Raw genomic sequence first — 19,324 nt, 5'->3', positions numbered from 1 at the left:
GGCGAGTCACGTGAGGATGTAACGCTAATGGTTTCGACTTTAGGAGGTGCACGTGCTCGGCTAAAAGGTTCCACGAAAACAGTCATTTAAAACCATCACCAATCATAATCTTCTTCCTCCTCCCACGCCCGGCTCCCCCTGCGTCGATGCCGAGCGAAAAGGGTGACGTCATGTATAAGAAGCAAGAACGTGTGCGAGCTCGGGCTCTCTGCGCATGCGCGGGGAGGCGGGGCCCGCATGGGGGGATAGCGTACTGCGCTTGGGTTGGTCAATCTGCACGCGTGTCCCTCTCTGTCCGTCCGTGTCGAACGCTCTTCAACGTTACCTTTTCGCTTTAACCCCCCCGAATCGTTGCCATCGCGGTCGTCTTCCCCCACCCCCTCCGTACGTACCTGCCCACGGGGTCTCGGCACCTGGGGATGTGCTGAGACCGAAGGTCGATGCGCTGTGTCTCCGCCGGGATGATCCTGTTCCCGCTCTTGTACCCTCTGGTGGTGCCTCTTGTGGTGAGCTTGTGGCGTGCTCGGTCCCGTGGACCAGCTCTCAAACAATCATTATAACAAGTACAATTGTACAAATATAGTATTTATCAAAGTAATATAATACGTCTCCCGTCTAACCTGACGACTGTGATGTTCATTGTACGTACTCACGATACCATAAATAACCAATAATTACCATGTACGAGTGATGTCCCATTTGTCTCTCCCATTGTGGGACATGCGAGCTCCATTAACCCATTCCCGCGCTTTTTACAACGTGTTTTTAATGCGCGTCAATTACACGAATGACGTCATAATAACGCTCGCGCAGCAAGTAGCAAGATGGACATTATTAACATGCACGAGACAAACGAGTACAAAACGAACTTCGATGTACACTGTAGTACAACCTGTGTCTACACTGGTCATTCCAGGAGAATGCCGATTGGCAAGTTATAATAATAATAACATTAATAATAATTACAACAGTAACATGAAATATAAATCCATTTAATTATCATGCGTCTTGATTTAAATAGAGAGATGTCTCAAGACTCTGGAGGAAAATAGAGGAGGTTAAAAATGAAACCGAGGGAAAGAAAAGGTGGGAACAGAATCCCAAATGAGCAAATCAATTCCGAGGAATTATAGAGCGGATGCTTTTCCAAGTAGCGAACGGAGAGGAGCAATTAGGACCGCGCCGGCTGGGTTTGTAATCAGCACCTCCCCCTCCACAAGATGCTCGTCACGTGCTGTAGTTAAGGAGGCAACGATCACGGCTCGCGATTATTCATTCAATCTAAAGTATCAGGTCACATCGCCAGATCCTTGGTGCATCCATGCACCTCTCACATCACCAGCACATCGTCACATCCTTGGTACATCCACGCACCTCTCACATCATCACCGTCACATAGTCACATCCTTGGTACATCCACGCACGTCTCACATCATCACCAGCACATTGCCAGATCCTTGGTGCATCCACGCACCTGTCACACCATCACCGTCACATCGTCACATCCTTGGTACATCCACGCACGTCTCATCATCACCAGCACATCGCCAGATCCTTGGTGCATCCACGCACCTCTCATCATCACCGCCACATCGCCAGATCCTTGGTGCATCCACACACCTCTCACATCATCACCGCCACATCGCCAGATCCTTGGTGCATCCACGCACCTCTCACATCATCACCGTCACATCGTCACATCCTTGGTGCATCCACGCACCTCACATCATCACCGCCACATCCCCAGATCCTTGGTGCATCCACACACCTCTCACATCATCACCGCCACATCGCCACATCCTTGGTGCATCCACGCAACTCTCACATCATCACCGCCACATCGCCACATCCTTGGTGCATCCACACACCTCTCACATCATCACCGCCACATCGCCACATCCTTGGTGCATCTACACACCTCTCACATCATCACCGCCACATCGCCAGATCCTTGGTGCATCCACGCACCTCTCACATCATCACCAGCACATCGCCAGATCCTTGGTGCATCCACGCACCTCTCACATCATCACCGTCACATCGTCACATCCTTGGTACATCCACGCACCTCTCACATCATCACCGCCACATCGCCAGATCCTTGGTGCATCCACACACCTCTCACATCACCAGCACATCGTCACATCCTTGGTACATCCACGCACCTCTCACATCATCACCGCCACATCGCCAGATCCTTGGTGCATCCACACACCTCTCACATCACCAGCACATCGTCACATCCTTGGTACATCCACACACCTCTCACATCATCACCGCCACATCGCCAGATCCTTGGTGCATCCACACACCTCTCATCACCAGCACATCGTCACATCCTTGGTACATCCACGCACCTCTCACATCATCACCGCCACATCGTCACATCCTTGGTACATACATGCACGTCTCACATCATCACCAGCACATCGTCACATCCTTGGTACATCCACGCACCTTTCACATCACCAGCACATTGCCAGCTCCTTGGTGCATCCATGCACATGTCACATCACCAGCACATCGTCACATCCTTGCTGCATCCACGCACCTCTCACATCATCACCGTCACATCGCCAGATCCTTGGTGCATCCACACACCTCTCACATCATCACCGGCACATCGCCAGATCCTTGGTGCATCCACACACCTCTCACATCATCACCGTCACATCGCCAGATCCTTGGTGCATCCACTCACCTCTCACATCATCACCGTCACATCGTCACATCCTTGGTAGATCCACACACCTCTCACATCACCGTCACATCGCCACATCCTTGGTGCATCCACGCATCTCTCACATCATCACCGTCACATCGCCAGATCCTTGGTGCATCCACCCACCTCTCACATCATCACCGGCACATCGCCAGATCCTTGGTGCATCCACACACCTCTCACATCATCACCGTCACATCGCCAGATCCTTGGTGCATCCACGCACCTCTCACATCATCACTGTCACATCGTCACATCCTTGGTACATCCACGCACCTCTCATCATCACCGTCACATAGTCACATCCTTGGTACATCCACGCACGTCTCATCATCACCAGCACATCGTCACATCCTTGGTGCATCCACGCACCTGTCATCATCACCAGCACATGGTCACATCCTTGGCACATCCATGCACGTCTCACATCATCACCAGCAAATCGCCAGATCCTTGGTACATCCACGCACCTCTCATCATCACCAGCACATGGTCACATCCCTGGTACATCCACGCACGTCTCACATCATCACCAGCACATGGTCACATCTTTGGTACATCCACGCACCTCTCATATCATCATTGTCACATCCTTGGTACATCCACGCACCTCTCATATCACCGTCACATCCTTTGTACATCCACGCACCTCTCATATCATCAGCGTCACATCCTTGGTACATCCACGCACCTCTAATATCATCACCGGCACATCGTCACATCTTTGGTACATCCACGCACCTCTCACATCATCACCAGCACATCGCCAGATCCTTGGTACATCCACGCACCTCTCACATCATCACCAGCACATCGTCACATCCTTGGTACATCCACGCACCTCTCATCATCACCGTCACATCGTCACATCCTTGGTACATCCACGCACCTCTCACATCATCACCAGCACATCGCCAGATCCTTGGTACATCCACTCACCTCTCACATCATCACATCCTTGGTACATCCACGCACCTCTCACATCATCACCGTCAGATCCTTGGTACATCTGCGCACCTCTCACATCATCACTGTCACATCGTCACATTCTTGGCTTGGTACATCCACGCACCTCTCACATCATCACCATCACATCCTTGTTACATCCACGCTCCTCTTACATCATCACCGTCACATCCTTGGTACATCCACGCACCTCATCACCATTACATCCTTGGTACATCCACGCACCTCTCACATCACCGTCACATAGTCAGATCCTTGGTACATCCACGCTCCTCTCACATCATCAACAGCACATTGTCAGATCCTTGGTACATACATGCACCTCTCACATCATCACCGTCACATCGTCACATCCTTGGTGCATCCACGCACCTCTCATCACCGTCACATCGTCACATGCTTGGTACATCCACGCACCTCTCACATCACGGTCACATCGTCAGATCCTTGGTACATCCACGCACCTCTCACATCATCTCCGTCACGTCTTTGATACATCCATGGACCTCTCACATCATCTCCGTCACGTCAGGATGTGATGGTGATGATGTGAGAGGTGCATGGATGTACCAAGGATGTGACGATGTGCCGGTATTGGTGAGAGGTGCATGGATGTACCAAGGATGTGACAATGTGAGGATGTGATCATGTGAGAGGTGCGTGGATGTACCAAAGATGTGACAATGTGCCGGTGATGATATTAGAGGTGCGTGGATGTACCAAGGATGTGCCGGTGATGAAAGGAGAGGTGCGTGGATGTACCAAGGATGTGACCATGTGCTGGTGATGATGAGGTGCGTGGATGTACCAAGGATCTGGCGATGTGCTCGTGATGATGTGAGAGGTGCGTGGATGTACCAAGGATGTGACGATGTGACGGTGATGATGTGAGAGGTGCGTGGATGTACCAAGGATGTGACGGTGATATGAGAGGTGCGTGGATGTACCAAGGATGTGATGATGTGAGAGGTGAGTGGATGTACCAAGGATCTGGCGACGTGCTGGTGATGATGTGAGAGGTGCGTGGATGTACCAAGGATGTGATCATGCACCTCTCACATTATCTACGTCACGTCTTTGATACATCCATGCACCTCTCACATCATCTCCGTCACGTCTTTGGTACATCGATGCACCTCTCACATCATCTCCGTCACGTCTTTGAAACATCCATGCACCTCTCGCATTATCTACGTCACGTCTTTGGTACATCCATGCACTTCTCACATCATCTCCGTCACGTCTTTGGTACATCCACGCACCTCTCACATCATCTCCGTCACGTCTTTGATACATCCATGCACCTCTCACATCATCTCCGTCACGTCTTTGGTACATCCACGCACCTCTCACATCATCTCCGTCACGTCTTTGATACATCCATGCACCTCTCACATTATCTACGTCACATCTTTGGTACATCCATGCACCGCTCACATTATCTACGTCACGTCTTTGGTACATCCATGCACTTCTCACATCATCTCCGTCAGATCCTTGGTACATCCACGCACGTCTCACATCATCACCAGCACATCGCCAGATCCTTGGTACATCCACGCACCTCTCATCATCACCAGCACATGGTCACATATTTGGTACATCCATGCACCTCTCATATCATCATTGTCACATCCTTTGTACATCCACGCACCTCTCCTTTCATCACCGTCACATCCTTGGTACATCCACGCACCTCTAATATCATCACCGGCACATCGTCACATCTTTGGTACATCCATGCACCTCTCACACCAATACCGGCACATCGTCACATCCTTGGTACAAACATGCACCTCTCATCATCACCATCACATCCTTGGTACATCCACGCACCTCTCACATCATCACCGTTACATCGTCAGATCCTTGGTACACCCGCGCACCTCACATCATCACTGTCACATCCTTGGTAAATCCACGCAACTCTCAACATCCTCACCATCACAATCTCACATCATCATATTGTCACATCCTTCTCTCACATCATCACATCCTCCATACATCCTTACATTGTCACATCCTTGGTACATCTATGCAACTCTCACATCATCACCTCATCACCGTCACATCCTCCGTATATCCTCATATCCTGGTATATTTACTTAACTCTATGACATCCTCACATCATCACATGCTCCATGCATCGTCACATCATCACATCATCACAACCTCCGTGCAACCTCTCACATCGTCACATTTTCCTATCGTCACATCCTCACATCCTCACATTGTCACACCATCACAATGTTACATCCTCACATCATCGCAGCCTCACATCGTCACAACATCACATCATCCATTCATCGTCACATCCTCCGTACATCCACGCAACTCTCTCTCATCATCGGTTTCCTCAAATCATCACATTCTCACATCTTCAATACATCGTCACAACTCTTGCACATTCTCACATCCTCGGTACATCCTCATATCATCACATCATCACATTCTCACATCATCACTTCCTCAATACATCTTCACAACTCTTACACATCCTAATATCATCACATCCTCTGGACATCCTTGTAACTCTCGCACATCCTCACATCATCACATCCTCAGTTCATCCTAGCAACTCTCTCACCTCTTCAGTACATCGATGCAACTGTTGCATATCCTCACATAATCACATCCTCCGTACATCCTCACTTCATCACATCTTCGGTACATCCTCGCAGCAGTCACAAACTTGGTATCTGTCTGATCCCCGGACATACTCAATCTCCAGTGTTTAAGAATCACAAAGGAGCTTGTGCATCCATTACGTATAAATACCTGATCCCTGGACATACTCAATCTCCAGTGTTTAAGAATCGCAAAGGAGCTTGTGCATCCATTACGTATAAATACCTGATCCCTGGACATACTCAATCTCCAGTGTTTAAGAATCGCAAAGGAGCTTGTGCATCCATTACGTATAAATACCTGATCCCCGGACATACTCAATCTCCAGTGTTTAAGAATCACAAAGGAGCTTGTGCATCCATTACGTATAAATACCTGATCCCCGGACATACTCAATCTCCAGTGTTTATGAATCACAGAGGAGCTTGTGCATCCATTACGTATAAATACCTGATCCCCGGACATACTCAATCTCCAGTGTTTAAGGATCAAAGAGGAGCTTGTGCATCCATTATGTATAAATACCTGATACCCGGATGTACTCAATCTCCATTGTTTAAGGATCCCAGAGGAGGTTGGTGCTTGTGCGCCCATTACATACAGAGGACAGGAATATTTGCATATTTTTCCAATTAAATGTAAGATGTGAACGGCTTACAATTAATTGAAAAATCAAACAAATCAGCACTGCATATCATGTGACATTTGAAGTTGGGACTGATCATAATGAGTGTTTTTTTTTCTTATGGCAATGCCAAACAGGCCGCTTTAATATTTTCATACTTGAAAGGCATATTCCTTTGATGAATGAATTACATGAAGTGCTACTAATGGTTGGTCCAAAAACGAGGACCGGAGAATAAGAACAGGATTGTCGTAAAATTCCATGGTAGACAGAAGTGCTTGTAGCGAGCCTTACTGCAATCTCGAAATAATAGGGGGCATTCAAAAAATCTCGTGTGCAGAAAAGTTAATATAAAAGGGCACCCTACATCTGGCAAATAAATACATTTACTTCTTCATGCAGGTGTATGAATCAAATTGGCGCCCCTTAAAATGAACTTTTCTATAGCATTACTTGGTTCCTCCTAAGAACAAAAGGGTAGTCCAGCATGAACGCGAGATTTTTTGAATGTCCCATCTTTTCTATTGTTTGACATTTTCTATAAGCTATGGAATGTCCCTTATTTTTCGATACTTTGCCGCATGGCACATACCCTGACATAAAGGGGCCTTTTCAATGCCCCTGGCATTTTACCCATGGTCCCTTCTTTGCTATAGTTTGCCACATGGCACATCAAATATAAAGGGGCCTTTTCTATGCCCCTCGCATTTTTCACAAGATACCTTTTAAATACGAACAAAATGCATTTGTTCATCATACAAGACTTTATTCAAGACTACATAAAAGACTTGAAAAAGTAAGGGGGAAAAAAAACATTCAACACAGATGGGATTTGAACCCACAATCTCCAGGTTGGGAATTTGATGCTTTATCCATTAGGCTATTGAGTCAGCACATTAGAATTATTTTTTAAATATTTTAAAGAGGTATAAAGTGTGTGTGTGTGTGTGTGTGTGTGTGTGTGTGTGTGTGTGTGTGTGTGTGTGTGTGTGTGTGTGTGTGTGTGTGTGTGTGTGTGTGTGTGTGTGTGTGTGTGTGTGTGTGTATATATATATATCTACATATATATATCTATATATATATATATATACTACTGTGTTCAAAAAGTATCCGACCTTTATTTTTCGTGCGTAAAAAAAAAGAAGCTAGGGAGGCGTTGATTGGTGCACGTATGTAGGCGATCCTAATGCACACACGTGAATTTTTTCCCACCTGCAGAAGCTGTCATTCGACGGCAGACCGCCGATGAGTGAGGACATGTAAGTGAGCGCCGTCGGATTTTCGTTTTTGACAAAATGACGGAAAAACTTGAACAACGCTACTGCATCAAATTTTGTGTAAAGCTTGGCGATTCCCAAGTGGAAACGATCCGCAAGATTCAACACCGTTCATTCCATTATGAAGGAGGATTTGGGCTTCAGGAGAATCTTAGCAAAGTTCGTACCAAAGCTGCTAACGATTGAGCAGAAGCAACTCCGTTTGGAGATCGCACAGGACATGCTGGAGACTGTGAACAGCGATCCCAGCTTCCTCAACACAGTGATCACTGGCGATGAGTCCTGGGTTTATGGGTACGACCCAGAAACCAAGTTGCAGTCATCACAATGGAAGCATCCAACATCCCCGAGGCCAAAAAACACAAAATTTGATGCAGTAGCGTTGTTCAAGTTTTTCCGTCATTTTGTCAAAAACGAAAATCCGACGGCGCTCACTTACATGTCCTCACTCATCGGCGGTCTGCCGTTGAATGACAGCTTCTGCAGGTGGCAAAAAATTCACGCGTGTGCATTAGGATCGCCTACAGACGTGCACCAATCAACGCCTCCCTAGCTTCTTTTTTTTTTACGCACGAAAAATAAAGGTCGGATACTTTTTGAACACACTACGTATATACATACATATATATATATATATTGTTACGGAACCCAACGTCGGCCTCTTTCCCCCTTATCGAGGGGGAATTAATCCCTTGTCTATGACTGACCGACGTGGTCCCGAGGGTATGACGTCACGCCCGGTCAGCGCTGGGTAGGGTATTAGGCCCAACCGTCCTATGACCTAAATACCAGCGCCTCCCAGTATGCAAGGAAACACCCCCCCGCTCACGGCCGCAGCGTAATGGACTGGTTGCGCCGAGCGAAGCAAACTGTGGCGTGAGCCGTTTATCAAAGGGGATAAACCCGATTCATATTCGTTGGCCGAATCGCGCCACGTACACTCAATTTGGAAACCTCTAAAGCGACCGAATGTGATGAAGAAAAGGTAGGAAGAACAGGGATTTATTATTAATTATTATTATTGTACACAATCAAAAAGAACCAAGGAGAAGGAAAGATAACGAAAGTAACTGGAAGAAGAAGAAGAGGAAGACACAGTGCAAATACTAGCTTATTCTATACAATCTTACTTAGACCCCAGGACAACATAAAAGACGGACGACAATCAGACTTACACGGGGGATGAAGGCAGGAACGACTCGCAGGAGGTGGATGGCTGGACAGATGAGGTGGGATCTCAGGGCGGGAAGGATGCGGGTCCGGTTGGTGTATGCTCGAGGTGAGCAGCCGCAGTGAAAGCTCAAAGCTGCGGTCGTTCAAGCTGCTATGGTTCATGCTCCGGTGGTTCAAGCTGCTGTGGTTCAAGCTGCGATGGTTCAAGCTCCCGTCTCTGCCACATCTGACGCATCCCTCTCATCTCCTCTCCTTGGGGGCGTTGCGTGACGGGTTATATAGGCCACACCCTCGAACCTTCGCGAACCTCCACGATCGCTCTCTCTCCACCCTCTCAAGCCAATCCCCTCATGCTTGGTTGGTCGGCAAGGGCTCTCCTGGCTCCACCCTCTGATGACGAGGTGGAGACATGCCTTTCTTCTCCGAGCTAGAGCACATGGCAATGGCGGCAAATGCAGAAAACCGCCCAATGCAGTTGGCAATGAAGGCTGGCAATTGAAAGGGGATCTATCTTATTTAATTGATGCAACGCAATGAATTAGTGGACCACAGAGCCTTATACTGACATTTACTAAGGACATAACTATTGAGGGAAACTTATGATTGGCTACGTGTGTGCAATGGCTTAACTAAGGACGACCTTTGACCTTTACAATTGGAGGTATTTACAAGGAACATTTACAGCACACAAAAGGGTATATTTTACAGTAAATTACACACACAGTTCCCAAATCCTCAACACTGCACCCTCCTTCCTTACGGGACGTCCCGGCCCAAAAACTTTAACTTTAGTGTGACACGCAGGTGTAGTAACCCTCTACAATTAACCTGACCCTGAGTGCGACAATTTTAAAACACAAATAAATATGTCCCGCTAATTGCGTTGCACCCTGCCTAACAGTTTCACACCCACAGCTAACCGAATTGCGGAATTATTTTCAAACTAAACATGAACGGTAGGGGAGTATTATTTACAGTGACATTATTTTGACTATTTACAAAATGCAACCCAGGACCTGTGATTTTTCTTTCAGGGAAACAAAAAGAAATTCCTGTTGGGAGGGGAGGAGACAGCATGCATTGCATCGACGCACCAGCACCAATAAACACCAAAGCACCAATCACCAAAACCACACCAAAAGCACCATTTGGTGCAACAGTCACCAGTTCATAATAATGATACACACAAAAAAACAACTGGTGGTGGTCTTCTTCTTCTCTGCTGGGCCGATGTTCTTCCTGATGTTTTCTCTACTTGCGGCCTATTTGGAAATAAAAGGGCACCAACGCGTCCACTTTTTATTTAGGGCCACAGGGGCCAACTAAGGGTGGTCCACCTGCTTGGCATAGGGGCCACCTTTACCCTGGGCCGCTAGTGAGATTACCTGGCCACCATGGCCGGTCCCCAGCAGAGGTGCCAGGCCCCAAAACGTGGGGTCCATAAAGTGGTGCTTGGCCGCAGAACGGCGGTCCATAAGTGGTGCATCAATGCAAGCATGCTGGTTGCGGGGGTTCGGGTTCACGGACGCGACCTCCCCGCACGCTCTTCTCAGTGCCCAGAGAGCACAGTCCTCGGGTGGGAGACAGGGGAACAGTAGACATGTGAGTAATGGGTCAGGGCGCAAGGGTACACATCAAACAAGGTAATGCAGAATGAGGTGTGTATGGAGAGTGAAGTGAGAAAGCTCGTCCCTACCGTACGCCCCCCACATGTGACCTACACTACCCCCCCCTTGCCCCTCCCCGTATTTACAAAAACCTACACATTTACAAATTCATCACTACCGTCACGTCTTCCCCATATCTCCCATATACCAAATTCGTCACCACAATCCCTCTGACCAAAATTTGCCATCACCAATTCATCATCAATCCTCATGAGGAGGAAGAGATGGAACATCAGCACAATGTCACACCCACGTCATGATGCGTCTCACATCCAAACCATTTGCACAAAAAAATAATAAAAACAACAAACCATGGCACGGTGTGGAGTTTTGTCACCTCAGGTGAGTGGATGTAGATGGTGCGGGGAGATTCCAATCCTATCTACCTTCTAAATGACATTAACACACTTTACACTACCCAGGGTATTTCCCTGCCAAACCATTGGCCATCTTACACTCTATGCGGTTTTAAGAACCAAATTCCCATTGACCAAACTGTGGTGCTTCATCAATTTGGGGTCTCACTCCCCCGATTCAACTCCCTGTGCCTTTGCACAATTTCAGGACTGGGTCATGTGGCTCTCCCAGCAGGTCTACCCACCTGCACACCTCCACCACTGTAGTTGCCTCCGAGCTTACCTGCTCCTTAACCTAACCTATCTAACTGGGGAAGGCCCTCCTTGGTGCTTACCCCACTCGGTGCCCTCTCTGGCACTGGGCTACCCGGGTCCGTCCTCCGGATCCTCGGGCCCCATCCACAACAACTCTACCGGCTCCCAGAGCCCACCTGCGGCCTCACCTGGCCGACATCCTAACAGTGGCAGAGTGCCCATTCAACTACACACACTAACAGGCCACACGCCCAGCCATTTCCATGACACTAATGCACCCATTCAAACACCATTCTTCCACCACGCACCACAGATGCCAATATCCAACCACAATTTACCTACTCCCTCTACCTAACTCTTAAACTACCCTCCCCGGGTATTCGTGATGGGGTCCATCCTCCCCACACACACCTTCACACCATCCACTCCACTCCACAGTTTCCACCATACTCACTCCATACCATATTCCACCATACCATCCATTCCATAGTCCATATATTCCATACTCCATGTATTCCATACAACCATTCTCCATACACCTGTATTTGCACACCTGTGCCATCACACCTGGTGCCTCCTGCACCCTCCTTCCTCCAGGACCATTTGCTCAACACAACACTCAATCACCATTACTCACTCATACACCTGTTCACTTGCACACCTGTGCAATCACACACCTGGTGGCACTTGCACCCTCCTTCCTCCCAGGCTTCCTCAATCATTCAATACAATGCACAACCACAATTGTTCCTCATGCACTGCTCCATACACTTTCAATTCTCAAACACACGGCATCATCTGATCTACCTGGTTTCCGTCTAACTTGGTGCTCCCCGTTTTCCCTTTAAACTAAGCACATCCCATGTCATTATCATCCAACTACCCTCTCTATGTCCCCGACTACCTGTCCAATGTCGCTACTTAAATCTCCAGTTACCTATACATTATCCAAACCCTCCCTCAGCGAGCTTACACTGCCAACCCCCATAAAACTATAGCTCCTTTGCCCCCGTTGTGAGGGATGGTGGATTTGCCATCCCACCACATCGGGTACTTTCTACTATCAATTTGGCCCATCTGATTTCTAGCCAATCAAAATTTTTCCAATCACTACCAATCATTCTACCAATCATCAAATTTTTGCCAATCATCAATTTTGCTTTTCAAATTCACTACTGCTACCACCGTCACACGTCTACTCACTTGAGCCTCTCGGTGCGTTAATTCATTCTCAAAGCCCGGCTTCGCAAAGCAGAGCAATGAATGCGGGTGGTTCGTTGCCGGCGGTTGGGTCCGTCCGGCAGTCGGTGCATGGAAGGAGGTTTACTCGGGCCGAGATTCCACGCACCATCTCGGCACGGAGCCGTCCGATGGCCCGATCTCGCCCTGCCGGAACGCCTCAACCACAAGGGGTCGCCGTGACGACCCTTCCGACCGGGACGCCCGCTCCGCCTAGCGGAGCACGGACGCGACCGTTTGGAGCGAGGCCCGGCGTGGATCCCGTACGGCGGTTCCTTCGAAACCGCCATGGTTACGATCCCCGCTGGTTCCCACTGCGCACAAAGCCCGGGACAAACCGAGGGCTCGCTTCGGCTACAAGTCGATCTAACCGCTATCCCGTTTAACGTCGATGCTCCACTTGCATGCTCACACCCCGCGTTCCGTTCCTTGCTCACACATCGAGCTGTCTCCATGCTTTCCGTCATGGCACCTTCTCTTAAACACTCCCCAGGTACACTCATAGACTTCGTCACACACCTAACCACCGCACACCTTGGCACACACTCGTCGTTCGTACACCTCACCAACACACCTCTTCGCACCCACTCCTCGGTCACATCCTCTGTGACAACCACGGGTGTGCACTCACCGGCACACCCAATCACGTGGAACGTGTGGTTCAATTCCAATCACGTGGAATTGATGAACGTGTGGATAAGCGAACAAACCGGCACGCCTCACTACCAACTCAAGCGTGCATTCCCACACGCGCTCGACCATTCCAGGTGTGCATCCTTCCATTCCAGGTGTACATTCTCTCTCACCTGCCACAACCAACTCGTGCTCCGCGTCACTCTCACTACTCTTACCACCACACTCGGTTGCGCATTCACCCTTACTCTCGACAGCGCACTCTGTTATCATGCACCCGTCCGTTACACACCTTTCTCGCGCCTCCTCTTGTGCACACTCTCCCGTTACATCCTCCGTAACACTCACTACAGGTGTGCACTCTTGCGTTACATCCCCTGTAACACTCCCCATTCCGCGCTTCCATGTGCCCCCCCCGCACACACGCCACGACCAACTCACTCTCGACAGCACACTCACTCCTCGGCGTGCACTTTTTCCTCACACACCCCATAGTCGGACATCCTCGCACACCTCCTCCTTCACACTCGGTACCTATCGCACACTTCACCACGGCCTCTCACGAACACCCGGGTTTACACCAACACCCAAGCCGACTGAATCTCCCTTCACACCATATACATTTCCAAGTACATCGCCACTCACCTCGGCACCTCGTCGTCGCTCCTCCTCCGCCACCTGCAAACTCTTTATTTGGTTAGTGAGCACATAATCATGATTTGAACACAGACCTTGTACATATTCCATCACCTCCTCCTTTATCTCTGTCGTGAAAATCAACCACAGACACGACTTGTACCTTGGGTAGGTTTAATATCATTTAGATCTGTGGTAACATCCTGTAAAATACATTCATGCAATAGACATCAGAATCGGAGTATTACATGGGCAATGACCGATATCAATAGGCAAAGCAAGCAAGTCCAGCATATAGGTGCGTACATACCATTCAAACTACAGGACTATATGTCTCAGTAAGTGTCGCTGGAGTGTCCTTGCGCCGCGGTTGTCCCGGGTCTTATAGACGCCCCTTTAGTGGGATAAGCGAGCACTCCCGGGTTCACCTTCAGTATAATTTCACTACATTCTCCCCGCCGTTAAAACTATACTGCCGCTAGGCAGGTCGCAAGCATGCGTCAGCAATAATCGAATGGGGTACGTCAATCCATGTCAGTCGGTCCACCCGTAGCGGTCGGAGCAGCGAACTACCCTGCCAGTTCGTGTCCGGAGACTACCGGGTACGGCGTCCCCAAGCCGGAGTCCCCCGCGTCGGAATAGCAGCCGGAGGTGGGTGTCGGAGGGGGCACCCCAGTGCCATCAGGCAAGGGAGTAGGCGACGACGGAAGTGACGGCAGTAGTTCCATAGAGGAAGCTTCGGTAGAGTCCATAGACTCATAGATTGGTTCGTCGATGTCCCTGTCGTCGACCCCACAAGGGGCGAGATGGCGTACTGAGACAGTAGACTCGCGTCCGTCTGCCGTTATCACACGAGCATGCTCGGGATTAGCCTGGAGTACCCGCACCTTATCAACAAGGGGGTCATACTTGCTAGCGCGAACCGCTCGTTTGAGATAGGCCGGCCCCGGCTCAGCGATCCAGCTGGGTAAAGATTGGATGCTACCCGAGCTTCTAGGGTGGTGGAACAGTCTTTCGTGAGGAGTATGGTTGGTGGCGGTACATAGGAGAGCCCGGATCGAGTTTAGAGCCGCAGGTAGCGACCACGCCCATTTATCGAGGCCCCGGCCGAGGGTCCTGAGGCTTAGCATGACGGCCCTCCATATAATCCCATTAAAGCGTTCGATCTGCCCATTCGCCTGGGGCCGGTATGGGGTGGTGTAGCTCGAAGCGACATTATTTTGGAGCAAGTAGCCCCTCACCTCCTGAGACAGGAACACCGCACCCCGATCGGTATGCACGTAGGCCGGATACCCAAACATAGAAAACAAATTCTGTAGGCACCGTATAACCGTGGCAGCCGACATATCCCCGCACGTATATGCAAAGGGGAATCGCGAATACTCATCAACGATAGTGAGCAGATAACAAGAGTTACTCGACACCGGCAGCGGCCCTTTGAAGTCCATCGCCAGTCACTCCCACGGTCTAGTAGCCCTAACCAGCGTCCCCATAGGAGGGTTGTAAAACCGCGGTTTGAGCTCCGCACAGATAGTGCAATCACGGCAGATCCGGCGGATGTCCTCAATCGAGTACGGCAGATTACCACTGCGCACAAAATGCGCGAAACGCGCTACCCCGGGATGACACATAGTGCCGTGCAAAGCGCGCAGTCCCTCCAAAGTTACAACCCCCGCACAAGTGGCCGGCCTCGATAAGGCGTCGGCGACCAGGTTGTCCTTCCCCGGGCGGTATTTGATGGTGTAGCAGAAGTCGGCGAGTTCGATACGCCAGCGAGTGATTTTCTTATTCTTAATGCGTTGAGCATGTAAGGTGTCGTACATGAATGCAACGCTTTGTTGGTCCGTGACGATTTGGAAACACTGCCCGAGCAGGTACGGCCACCATCGCCGAATCGATTCGACGATCGCGTACGCTTCCTTTTCGACAGACGAATGCCTCCGCTCAGCGGAGGTGAGAGTCTGTGAAAAGAAAGCCACAGGGCGTCCCCCTTGGGAGAGAGTCGCCGCTATCGCATGATCCGAGGCATCACTTTCCAAGACGAAAGATGCACCCTCGTCAATTGTCGCTACAGCGTCGCTAGCGATGTCGGCTTTAAGGCCCTCGAAGGCCACCATGGCGGCCGGGCCCATGGGGAACGTGTCGCAGGCCACGAGGGGGCGGAGCGTCGTGGAGAAATTTTGCACCCACTTTGAATAGTGGGCGAACAGCCCAAGAGCGCGTTTCAGCGAAGCCCGATCGCTAGGCGGAGCCATATCGAGCAAAGGTCGCAGACGCTCCTTATCCAGAGAGACAGAGCCATGGGTCACGATGTACCCCAGAAGATCTACCGTGCGTAGAGAGTAACGACACTTAGCCTCATTCATGGTTAGGCGATATTTCTGCACGACCTCGAGGAAGCGCTTCAGATTAGCGTCGTGATGCCCCTGGTCATACCCACAAACCGTAAGATTGTGCAGATAGACAAAGACATTGGTCAAGTTCTCCTTCGTAACGAGGTCATCCATAGCCCTCTGAAAACAAGTGACCCCGTTAGTTACCCCAAAAGGGAGTCGAGTGAACTGGTACAACCGTTGACCCGATTCAAAGGCTGTATAGACGCGATCAGCCCTAGAGATGGGGACCTGATGATACGCACTACGCAGATTGAGAGTGCTGTAAATGGAGTACAGGGCCACCTGGCGTACCAGTGCATCCATCCCCGGTAAGGGGTAGGCGTCCAGCTGTGTAAAACGATTAATCGTCTGTGAGTAGTCGATTACCATGCGCCGGCGATGGGCCTCACTCCGCACCACTAAGGCTTGGGCCCGCCACGGTGACCGACTGGGTTCTATGATACCGTCCTTTAAGATCTGGGCCGTTTCTTCCGCAATGAATTGCGCGTCAGCGCGAGAGTAGCGCCGCGATTTTACGGCTACAGGGGTACAATCAGTGGTCAGGTTGGGGAACAGCGAGAGAGGCTCCACGTCCATCTGAGCGAGGGCGCACACGGCAAGCGTGTCCGGCCGACCGAAGTCCATTTCCAAACGTCCATGTCGCTTAAGGAAATCGTGTCCTAACAGTACGTCGGCACATAACGCAGGTAATACCATGAGATACACATCTGGGAACGTGCGTCCCTTTATCACAAGTTTCAGTCGACATGCCCCTTTTGTGCTCAGCCGAAGTCCTTGGGAGGCCATGAAGATCCGTCGTGTAGTCCCGAGAACTGGCCACCCATGTTGATGCATTAGTCGTTGATCGATAAAACTATCCGTAGACCCCGTGTCGATTAAGGCTTGTGAAAAAACGCCCTCGACCGTGAGCGGAATGATGGCCTGCGCAAGGCCGGAAGACCCAGCAGGTATTGTGCCGTCCGGGCGAGAAGATCGCGCCTCGCGAGTGGATCCCACTCCAGCTGCAGTTTTCCAGTCGTTCGGGCAGCCCCTGGAGGAGTCTCGTGACAAGCGCATAGTTGGCCGCGCTGGAGCAGGTGCGTGTAATTCGTAAGAGCCGCCGTCAGATGGCGCTCGAGTCACGCGTAGAGGATCACTGCCATTCACCGTTTCATGAGCTGGTGCGATAGCGTGTAATTCGTAAAAGCCGCCGTCAGATGGCGCTCGAGTCACGCGTAGAGGATCACTGCCTTCCACCGTTCCATGAGCTGGTGCGGTAGCGTGTAATTCGTAAAAGCCGCCGTCAGATGGCGCTCGAGTCCCGTGCAGCGTTCGCTGCGAATCCAGAGGAGTTGGCAAAGCAGTACTTCGTTGCTTGTTTGAGGTGGGCGTCCAGACGCCAGCCAAGGCCGATCGCGCCGCGGCCGGTCGTGGTCGCACCGGTTGTTTAGGCAGCCCGATGTCCCCCATCAAGGTTGAGTGTGCAGCCAGGGGCCCGCGAGGAGGAGAGACGCTCATCAAGGCCGGGCGGGGCGCTCCGCTCAGTGCGCAGTCCGTTGGCTCAGCGATAAGCCCATTCAAGGCCGCGCAGGCTCGCGTACCTCGCACGGACTTTTTGCAGACCTTCGCGAAATGACCCTTGGTGGAGCACAGATGGCATATCACCTCCCGAGCCGGGCATTCTATTCGGGGGTGCTGCCGATTCCCACAAAAATAACACTTCGCGTACCGTTCAGGCCGTGGCCGGGCAGTGGTAGCAGCTGTCAGGCCGGATGCCGAGTCCGCTTCAGGAGCGCCCAGAGACTCGGCCGTGGTCGAGTCCTCCCCCATATCTTCGGTGGTAACCCTCTCCGGTCGCGCGAGTTGAGAAGCCCCCGCCATGACTCGTGAGTGGTCATAAGCGGTAGATTGTTCACGGGCATCTGTAAAGACGTGAGCCAGCCGTAGTGCCTCCGTAAATGTCAGCTCCGCGGTCTCCAAGAGTTGGAGCCTCAAGGCTCCAGAGCTAATTCCAGAGACGAAAGAATCTTGGAGAAGGTCATCCTGAACTTGCTCGTGGGTCCGTACGTCCTGAACGCAGTCCGCAAGGAGGTGTCGCAGCTCCTGCGCATAGCGATCGATCGATTCCGATGGTTGTTGTCGCCGCTGAGAGAGCTGATGCCGGCCGTGCACGGCGCTCCGTTTCTTTATGTATAGTCACTTTAGCTCGGCCAGAGCCGTGGCATACGTTTCAAATCGAGCAATGCACCGGTAAACGCGGTGATGGACCTTCGACTGTAACACGGACAGCTTAGCCGCCGCGGTGGGCTCTGTTTCATGTGCGGCGAAGTAATTCTCCAGCGTTTTGAGCCAGTGGGTGAACTCCGACCCCGACTCCTCGGCTTGTGCGTCGGCATCGAGAATCGGTACCATGATCATCTTGGGTTCAGCCATTTCGTAGATTTAAATGATATTAAATGTCATGAAAATCAACCACAGACATGACTTGTACCTTGGGTAGGTTTAATATCATTTAGATCTGTGGTAACATCCTGTAAAATACATTCATGCAATAGACATCAGAATCGGAGTATTACATGGGCAATGACCGATATCAATAGGCAAAGCAAGCAAGTACAGCATATAGGTGCGTACATACCATTCAAACTACAGGACTATATGTCTCAGTAAGTGTCGCTGGAGTGTCCTTGCGCCGCAGTTGTCCCGGGTCTTATAGACGCCCCTTTAGTGGGATAAGCGAGCACTCCCGGGTTCACCTTCAGTATAATTTCA

General features: G+C 50.5%; 1 protein-coding gene across 1 annotated transcript in view; it reads left to right on the top strand.

Annotated features, from left to right (window-relative positions):
- The first annotated feature begins 266 nt into the window (after positions 1 to 266).
- The window catches only part of LOC137421286 (receptor-type tyrosine-protein phosphatase O), a 275,641-nt gene continuing 256,583 nt past the window's right edge, over positions 267 to 19,324 (top strand). Inside the window, exon 1 of the mRNA XM_068107186.2 lies at positions 267 to 506. Within this exon, the coding sequence (XP_067963287.2) occupies positions 441 to 506 (66 nt within the window). The 5' untranslated portion in view covers positions 267 to 440. The remainder of the gene's footprint in view (positions 507 to 19,324) is intronic.

This window comes from Myxine glutinosa, chromosome 1, assembly GCF_964187855.1.
Source record: "Myxine glutinosa chromosome 1, kmMyxGlut1.1, whole genome shotgun sequence".
Lineage (NCBI taxonomy): Eukaryota > Metazoa > Chordata > Myxini > Myxiniformes > Myxinidae > Myxine > Myxine glutinosa.
Note: the sequence above shows the minus strand (reverse complement) of the source record. Positions and strands in the feature narration are given on the sequence as shown.